This window comes from Wolffia australiana, chromosome 1, assembly GCF_029677425.1.
Source record: "Wolffia australiana isolate 7733 chromosome 1, ASM2967742v1".
NCBI classification, from domain to species: Eukaryota; Viridiplantae; Streptophyta; class Magnoliopsida; order Alismatales; family Araceae; genus Wolffia; species Wolffia australiana.
The window spans coordinates 24,775,691-24,785,000 of NC_135835.1; the positions used below are offsets into that span (position 1 = coordinate 24,775,691).

A 9,310-nucleotide genomic window follows, 5' to 3' on the forward strand; every position below is an offset into this window, starting at 1 on the left:
TGAACTTGCTTCCTACTTTTGTGGGCTGATTGAAAGATAGTAAGTTTTGAGACCCATCAAGAGTGTTCTTGGTGTTATAGGTGTGTGGGAAGAGACAAAAGAGAAGAGGGGGGAGCTTACCGGCACTCGCAAATCACCGTGATCCTGGCAGAACATAAGGATCTAAGGTAAGTGTCTTCGCCTTACGTTGTTTCTCTCCCAACATCATCGTTATCATAGTTATAGTTTTTTATCAACGTTTCATTTATCACTTCACTTACTTACGTCCTCATTCTCTCATCTCTCCATCCTTACCATTGTACCACTTCATATCCAACCACTATCCTCGTTCATACCGTCATTCATCGTCATATTTATCACAATCACTTAATCTTTTTATTAAAGTTAAATTAGCTTATAATTACGTATCTTTTATCAATATCACTAGCTCACGTCCTCAAATCTTGCTTTCGTCGATCCTCTCGTCCATCATCACTAGTATAAGAAAGTAATTCCTTAACCATCGTTCCCTGTGGAGACGATCCGTACTCATCACTAACTAAGTATTTTCAAGTACGATTAAAAAATTTTTTATTGAATAATCTCAATCACCAACAACAAATTTTAACCCTAAAATTGAGATTATCAGGCTCCTATTGAACCGAACATCCCTCCCTTCAAGTGAACAGTGCAAGTCTACTGATTGATATAGTGCCATAAAGGCAGAGGGGATGGGCCATTAGTGGACTTTATATTATAATTATGAGCATAAATATTGTAATACATTTTATTTTATAAATGGTGTAGTCATTCCTAAAAGGTTCTACTGCTTTAAGAATATAAACCACCAAAATCAGAATAAAGTTGCTACTTTAACTTGACACGCATAGAAAGGGAAGGGCAGGGCTATCTCTCTATCGGTCTTGGTATCAATCCCTTCCAGCACACCTGAATGATTTATAATCGCAAGAACCTTTCCCATTGTGGGTTGATTTAAAAAATGAGTTCATTTCTGACATTATCTCTTTGGGCTTAATGATATTAAAGGAAGAGGAATCCTAGGCTATATGGAACATGGGTGAGCATTACATCATTCTTACAAGTGATCCGAATGCAAGAAGTACAACAAGTGGACTTAAAGTTCAAATATAAAATGTTTCTTTACATTTCTCCCGAGCCACTCATTTCTCCATTATAAGACGCCATAGTTATTTTCCTCCTTTTTCCAACAAATTGATGGCTTTACCGAACAAATTTGCACAAACGAACAAATTCGCACAAAACAAACAAAATTTGCACGAAGAGAACATAATTCGCATGTGGAGTCAAAAATTGCATATAATTGTTTGTAAATTGCACCAAATTCTAAAAAATTGGAAAAAATTGTTATGCATCTACCAAAGTATATTATAATAAAAAATATTCTAATTTATTATATCTTATACTAATTCACAACACACCATCTTCAAATTTGGTTCAGTTACCTTACAAATTACAAGATGGACCCTACTACACGGGCAACCGGTTGCCCCAAAGGAATCTTGGGCAACCGGTTGCCTCATTTTTTTTTGCGCTCTTCTTCTTTCATGCTCTCTCTCGCCCCTTTCACGCTCTTTTTTCTTCGCTATCCCTCGCGCTCTATTTTTCTCTGCTATCTCTCCTTATCCCGGGCAACCCGTAATCCCCTCTCTCTCTCTCTAACTTTACTCTCTCTCTCTCTTTAACTTTACTCTCTCTCTCTCTCGGATTCTAAGCAAACCACTTGGTCCTGACTGGATTCTAAGCATACAGAAACCAAAAAGTGTTATTAATGCATTTTAAGTGGATTCTAAATCTTACAGCAGTAGGGATATCCTCCTCAAGATAGTTGTCAAAATCCCAGTTGTACATCTCAACAAGATCAAGTTGCTTCTAGAAGTCCTCTATAGTAGTTGAAAGTCGCTCGTGCAGGTCGAATAGCGGCGGAGAAACGGACCTATGACTCTTTTCAAGGATGCTCACTAACCCTCGGCTAAGCTCTCCAATCTGACTCGAAAGGGCATAATTCTGACCAGCTTCCAACAGTCTAGAAATCTTAACATGGACATCCTCAAAGTGTTGAGACAGTTGGGCGTCTTCCAATAATTTTGACATTTGGTCAAAGAATTTGTCTGATATCTCCCTCAGTTGACTTTCACTGATATAGCCTGAGACCCTCTCGGTGAGACGAGTTAAAGTTTCAGTCAACTTTGTCACTAGTTGTGACTCCTCCCACGAAGACAGGACATCATCGTTGCCCTCACTAGGTTTTATTGCCAGATTCTGTTCTTCGGGTATGGTAGATCTGTAACCATTAATATGAGCAGAGGCTGTTGTATTATATGGTTTGAAAGAAGTTTTTTCCTCTTCATTTGAGCCCTCTTGGTCAATGCGTGTGCTCAGGTCGGCACCCCTCACTTCAACAATCCACGTGTCGAACGCTCGAGTAGCCATGCTTCGTGCAAATGAAGCCTGAAATAGGGAAAAGAAATGAGAGGAAATGAGCCTAAGCTACCCAAGATGACCAGAAGAACAAAATGGGATAAAGCCAAAAGAGTTTATAGGATATTGATACGAAATATTAGATAAATTTGTAGACAAGCTAAAGGATTAGGATTTTCTCTTCTCAAGCCCAAATCCCAAATTGCCAATCTGGGATAAAGCCAATAAATTTTCTAGGAGATTTAAAACGAATTGTCCAGTCTCTCTGGCTTTAAGCTGGAAAAAGTTAATATCAATCCAATCAGCAAAGAAAAATTCAAATGAGAATTGTCAGTTGGACGCATCTCGTGTTACACAAGCATGCACTCAGTTGTGAGGTAAAGATGAATAAAAATACTCTCATTTAAAGGATTCAGAATTAAGATGTATTCATTTTAGAATTTCAGAGTATTTATGAAATAAGATGGATGAAGAAATAGAAAAATAACAAACATTACCTCTCTCTATTTGGCTTTAAAACAGTCGTCGATTTCATCTTTCCGGTAATCACTAACCTGGGCCCGCAACTTCAAGATTTCATGGCTTTCTTGAGAAAGGCGAGACTGCTCTTGAATTACCCATCGAATAGGTGTTGACTGAGTTGACCAAGATACAATCAAACTGTTTTACAAGTTCTGGCATTGTGCCCTTGCTGCCCGCAGCTAGAGCAAGTGACACCCCTTTGCTTCTTTTTACTTTGCAGCTGCTCTGCCATGCTTATGTAGCGCTTGTTCCCTATTTTGGGTCGTCCTTTGCAACAAACTTTCAACGGATTTCTAACAATATCTTCCTCTAAATCAGACAACGCACGGTGCGATGTCTACAGGTTTCTTTCAATAGTTTCGCCCAAAACAATCATTGATGCCTTGTACAACTGAAATGTGCTCTCGGTTCCAATTGAATGGTGTAAAATGGGCTTTGTTAGAGCCGTTAGTTTAGACAGACGTTGATCTTCGGTCATTCCTTGTGTATCCCTGACTTCAGAGCTGGGTCGCGTAGCCAACGCAGTATCGGTGAAGACAGATTGAATATCCACAGTTTCACAGTCCTTTTTCTAGCGTCAATTAAACATTGAGACAAGGCATGATAATATGTTATTGTGGCGAAAACAACACAGCATGTGTCTGCATTCAATCCCGAGCCAAATCGCCTTCCTACAGGAGCACGTACTTTGCTCAACGGAGCCAATGGATATCCTCACAACACGAAATTTGTTTGGAAAGTCTTTGTGACTGATTAGGAAATATCCCTTATCTTTGGAATCATCTACAACACAGGTATATGAAAGCGACATTCCTGATTCAGCTTTGAGAAGAACCTCGGCATAATTTGTCAGTATTTGAAGAGCGTCATTAATTAGAGGATCCATTCTTGTTGCGGCGAACTTGGTGGAAAAGCTAGCTTGGGACAACTTCTCTCACGATCGTGTTACGACTGCATCGAAACCATCAATAATGCGCAATAGAGGCGAATTCGACAATAACGTGGATTTGATCCGACAGTTCACCATCTCCTGGCATTGTGTAGAAGACACACCTGCGACGAAGTTGTTATGGGTGTAGGTGAATGCCCACTGCTTCTTTTTTTCCTCGAGAACTGGAAGATAGGATTTTGCTGCTTGCCATTTTGACTTCAATGTTGAAAATTCCATCTCGAATTCATCAACATCTTCAATGGAGCCGACCCTCCAGAAATCATCCATGACTCCGCTGAGATTGGCCCTCAAAGAGCTAGCTAGAGCACGAGTGATATTTTGGGAAATGTGGAATCTGCACAGTAGATGGACTGTAGTGGGTCAAATGTCCTTAATAGCTCGGGCCAATTCCATATCGCCATCTGTAAACAAGACGATGGGATCGAGATTCGTATATGATCGAAATTGTTGAAGAGCCCAAGAGTAGGAGTCAAATTGCTCGTTGGACAAAAGACAACCAACAGTCAATACTGTCAAACCATGGTTATCGATCACTGTGAACAACACTAGAGGCATGCCAAAGCGATTCGTCTTGTATGTAGCATCGATTTCTAAAACATCGTTGAACTGCACATACTTCTCTTTGCCATTAGCTGAAATCCAGAAAACTCTCTCCAAGCAAAGTGTGTCATCATTCAATTGGAAATTGAAGGACCAACCATGATTGGACTTCTCTTTCAATAATTTGACAAAATCGTTAGTCTCGCGAGCTTTGCTAGAAGATTTTTGTAACAAATTCTGTACGTCTCTTATTGTCCACGTAACTGGAACATCTGGGAAATGCTCCTGCTCTATCAATGTCTTGATTTGAGAGCACCTGAGCATGCCAAGTTCGTTTAACTCCAGCATTTTTGTTTTCACTTCGCCCAGAATGAAGCAATTTTGCGGCATTTGGGCCAATTCAACTTCAGTAAAAAGATCGTGATTGTGCTGATTATTTATCTGATACACTTCATAGACGCCCGAGGCTTGATTTAACCGCAGCTTAATTTTGAATGGACATTGAGATTTCAATGTCCTCTTCTCTCTTTGGAACTCTGTAGAAACTAAGGACTGCTTCATCGATGCTTGACCACCGCGAAAACAAAGAAACCTAATGAATTTCAAGTGCTTGGAACTCTTCTGACCAAGGGGGCAGTTGGCATACTTGGTACACTTCTCACGTGCTTGCTCGAGTGTTTCAAAGACATCTCTAACGGATACTTTCTGAGTTTCTACAAAAGCTGAAATCAAGTTTCTACAACTGTTCAAACTCTTTAGAACACCACTAGATGATGCAGTCCAAGCATGAGCAATTGACGATTCGACGACGGGAGCAAAATCTAATACTCACGTGCTAGCACAGCCAACATCTTCATTCAAGGAGCTACCGGTGACCGACATCACTTGAGGCAACGGTGAAGCAGTTGCGTCTTCAGAGATCTTAGCAACCCCAGCTTCAGCACCCTTCATTGCCGAAAATCAATTTGTAGGGTTTCCTATATTCTCTCTTCATGTCCCTCATAGATAGATATATAGATAGATATATAGATAGATAGATAGATAGATAGATAGATAAAGAGAAAAAGAAGAAGCAGAAGAAGACAAAGAATAAGAAAAAGAAGACGATGATGAAGATAAAGAAGCAGATGATGAAGAGGAACCACCATCAAGCGATAACAAGAAGGAATGTATGAATTCAAGAGTTTAGAAAAGGGAAAGAAGAAATAAATGTGTATATACTTGAAGCCCAGATTAACATTCCATTGTCACCAAGAGTCTTAGTGGACCATCAAAGACCTAAGCTAACCTTCTTCAATGACTTTTGATATTTGGCAATACAGTTAAGGGAACAAGAGTACAAAATGGGTATTACTATGGTTCAGTTCATGCTCTATCGAATGATTGACAAAATACTGGCTTCTATCAAACGGAACATACTTGATCCATGTTTTATCTGTTACAAAACTTTCTGATTATCAATACATATCATGTAGCATGGCATCAATCTAAATCCGCAAATCCATTTTCATGCTGCAAGTTTATGTAATGACTTTTAATCATGTTTGCCTAAGATTGTAGCCCCATTTCACCAAATTATCTCTTTCCACAGATACATTCTTGTACTTGAAGAAAGAGGCGAGCTGGGTTTGCATAAGATTTTAATCAATGCATTTTTTTTCTAAAACAAAAAACAAAAAAAAAGATAGATAGATGGATAGATAGATAGATGGAGGGATTGCGGAAAATGCGGAGGAAGCAGGGTCCTACCTGGACTCGTCTTTCCCAGTCCGTCATCGCGTAGCCTAGTAGCCGTGTCTCAGCGTTGATGGTCAGGGCGGCGATTGTATGCGCTAATGGGGCTTTCCGGAATCTTGAGAATCGTCGGAGTATCGCTGGAGGATCGCCGGAGGATCGCCGGGAAGAGAGAGAGAATATAGGAAAATGAAAGGGGCGAGAGAGAGCGCGAAAGAAGAAGAGCGCCAAAAAAAAATGAGGCAACTGGTTGCCCAAGATTCCTTTGGGGCAACCGGTTGCCCGTATAGCTGGGTTCCAAAAGTTGCCCAAGAATTACCCAAGAATTGCCAAAAGTTGTTCTTTAGTGAATCTTGGTCTATAGTGGACGTCTAACTAAAATAGAACTACTTAATCTTTAGACTGGAGATCCTAATTCATCAACAAGGGGATTGAATTCTCACTATCTTCGAAGTTAGCATTTGCATATAGAAATTCTGTGGATCAACCAATTTGTGAGAGGATTTAAATCTGGATTGTGACTAAGATTAGCTGGTGATGACTCGTACATTCTGGCTGGTAATTTTTTGTCAATATCTTACATTATTTTAACTAATGCAACTGGTTACAAGTCGGTCCGTCAAATGTCGAAGTTTTAGAGGGAGAGAGAGCCAGAGTTGGAGAGTGGGAGAGAAAGAGAGATCGATGGAGAAATGGAGAGAGAGAGAGAGAAAGAGAGATGGATGGAGAAATGGAGAGAGAGAGAGAGAAAGAGAGATAGACGGAGAAATGGAGATAGAAAGAGAGAAAGAGAGAGATAGAAGGAGAAATGGAGATAGAGAGAGAAAGAGAGAGATAGAAGGAGAAATGGAAGGAGAAATGGAGATAGAGAGAGAAAGAGAGAGATAGAAGGAGAAATGGAGATAGAGAGAGAAAGAGAGAGATAGAAGGAGAAATGGAGATAGAGAGAGAGAAAGATAGAAATAGAAGGAGAAATGGAGAGAGAGAGAGAGAGAAAGAGAGAGATAGAAGGAGAAATGGAGAGAGAGAGAGAGAAAGAGAGAGATAGAAGGAGAAATGGAGAGAGAGAGATAGAAGGAGAAATGATGACAGAGAGAGAAAGAGAGAGATAGAAGGAGAAATGGAGACAGAGAGAGAAAGAGAGAGATAGAAGGAGAAATGGAGATAGAGAGAGAAAGAGAGAGATAGAAGGAGAAATGGAGATAGAGAGAGAAAGAGAGAGATAGAAGGAGAGAGAGAGAGAGAGAAAGAGATAGATGGAAGGAGAAATGGAGAGAGAGAAAGAGAGCGATGGAAGGAGAAATGGAGAGAGAGAGAGAGAAAGAGATAGATGGAAGGAGAAATGGAGAGAGAGAAAGAGAGCGATGGAAGGAGAAATGGAGAGAGAGAGAGAGAAAGAGAGAGATGGAAGGAGAAATGGAGAGAGAAAGAGAGATGGAAGGAGAAAGAGAGATACAAGGAGAAATGGAGAGAGAGATATGAGATTCAGAGAGACGAATAGAGAGCGACCGAGATGAGGATACACAGAATTAGAGACAGATGAGACTACAAATGCTAAGCCCGTTACATGGCGGGGCGAGAACCGATCGGCGACGAGTGAGTTGAGCTGTGAGATCTAGCGACACTAATAGAGAGAGAGAGAGTGATAGATAAATAGAGAGATGAATTCCGTTAAGCCGGTTCAATGGCGGGGGGAGAATCCATCGGCGGTGAGCGAGTTGAGCACGACCTGAACAGCGGCCTCGTAGACGCCCTCCAGACAGATAAGGGATAGACAGACATAGAGGAAGCAGAAACACAGAGACACATAGAGGAGAGAGATATAGACAGAGAGATAGAAATAAGAAACAGCTGAGAAAGGGAGAAAGATGGAGGGAGAGAGCGAGAGAGGAAAAAAGAGAGATCAAGTGAGAAAGAAAAGGAGGGGTAGACTCAGATGAGATGAGAAGAGAGAGAGATAAGAGAAGAGAGAACACATTGAGGAGAGAGAGACAGACAGAAAGAAATAGAGATAGGAAATCGTGAGAGAAAGAGAGAGAGAGAGCACAAGAGAGAGAGGGAGCGATAGAGAAAGAAAGAAGCAGAGATGAGAGAGGGAGGAGAAGAGAGAGAGAGAGGAGAGAGGAGAGAGGAGAGAGGAGAGAGGAGAGAGGAGAGAGGAGAGAGGAGAGAGGAGAGAGGAGAGAGGAGAGAGGAGAGAGGAGAGAGGAGAGAGGAGAGAGAGAGAGAGAGAGAGAGAGGAGAGAAGAGAGATAGAGAGAGAGAGGAGAAGAGAGATAGAGGGCGAGAGAGAGAGAACAAGAGAGAGGGAGGGAGGGGTAGAGAAAGAGATAAGCAGAGGTGAGAGAGCCAGAGACAGAGGGCGAGAGAGATATGAGATGAGAAGAGGAAAAAAAGAAAAAGAAAGAAAGAGAGATCATACGAGAAGAGAGACCGATGGGAAGAGAAGAGAGAGAAGAGAAGAGCAGAGAAAACAAAAAGAAATAAACGGAAACTGAGAAAGAGCGAAAAAGAAAGAAATAAAGAGAGAGATGAGAGAAAAACGGGAAGAGAAGAGAAACATAAATTAAAGGAAACTCATAAAAAGTGAAAGAGAGAAAGTGAGAAAGAAAGAGAGAGAGAGAGAGAGAGAGAGAGAGAGAGAGAGAGAGAGAGAGAGAGAGAGAGAAAGATAGAAAGAAAGGGAGAAAGTGAAGAAAGAAAAAGGGAGAAAGGTAGAGACAGAAAAAGAGAGAAAGAGAGAGAAAGAAAGGGAGAAAAGTAGACGCAGAAAGAGAGAAAGAGAGAAAGAGAAGTAAAGAAAATGAGAAAGACAGAAATAGAGAGAAAGAAAAAGGGAGAAAAGTAGAGACGGAAGAAGAGAGAAAGAGAGAGAGAAAAAGGGAGAAAGGTAGAGACGGAAAAAGAGAGAAAGAGAAATAAAGAAAATGAGAAAGAGAGAGAAAGAAAAAGGGAGAAAAGTAGAGACAGAAAGAGAGAAAGAGAGAAAGAGAGAAAGAGAGAAAGAAAAAGGGAGAAAAGTAGAGAGAGAAAGAGTGAAAGAGAGAAAGAAAATGAGAAAGAGAGAAATAGAGAGAAAGAAAAGAGAGAAAGAGAGAGAAAAGGGAGAAAGGTAGAGACATA

The 9,310-nt window shown here is 40.7% G+C and overlaps 2 protein-coding genes across 2 annotated transcripts; both read right to left on the reverse strand.

Moving 5' to 3' along the window:
- Positions 1 to 1,759: 1,759 nt before the first annotated feature.
- LOC144710478 (uncharacterized) lies at positions 1,760 to 7,891 on the reverse strand. Its single transcript, XM_078584306.1, has 3 exons — positions 7,865 to 7,891; positions 6,203 to 7,802; positions 1,760 to 2,469 (listed from the first exon to the last, which is right to left on the reverse strand). The coding sequence occupies exons 1-2, from the start codon at positions 7,889 to 7,891 to the stop codon at positions 6,822 to 6,824; spliced, it is 1,008 nt and encodes a 335-aa protein (XP_078440432.1). The 3' UTR covers positions 1,760 to 2,469; positions 6,203 to 6,821.
- On the reverse strand, positions 1,891 to 4,180 carry LOC144710400 (uncharacterized). Its single transcript, XM_078584193.1, has 3 exons — positions 3,911 to 4,180; positions 2,994 to 3,074; positions 1,891 to 2,469 (listed from the first exon to the last, which is right to left on the reverse strand). The coding sequence occupies exons 1-3, from the start codon at positions 4,178 to 4,180 to the stop codon at positions 1,891 to 1,893; spliced, it is 930 nt and encodes a 309-aa protein (XP_078440319.1).
- Positions 7,892 to 9,310: the final 1,419 nt, after the last annotated feature.

Bases quoted from the DNA above. Each gene is read 5' to 3' on its own strand.
- LOC144710400 (XM_078584193.1), bottom strand. From the start codon at position 4,180: ATGGATGATTTCTGGAGGGTCGGCTCCATTGAAGATGTTGATGAATTC. The intron at 3,075-3,910 runs GTAACACGATCG...TGGTCAACTCAG, and splicing joins TTGATGGTTTCGATGCAGTC to TCAACACCTATTCGATGGGT. The intron at 2,470-2,993 runs GTTAGTGATTAC...TCCCTATTTCAG, and splicing joins TCTTGAAGTTGCGGGCCCAG to GCTTCATTTGCACGAAGCAT.
- LOC144710478 (XM_078584306.1), bottom strand. From the start codon at position 7,891: ATGGATTCTCCCCCCGCCATTGAACCG. The intron at 7,803-7,864 runs GCTTAACGGAAT...TAGTGTCGCTAG, and splicing joins CTCCCCCCGCCATTGAACCG to ATCTCACAGCTCAACTCACT.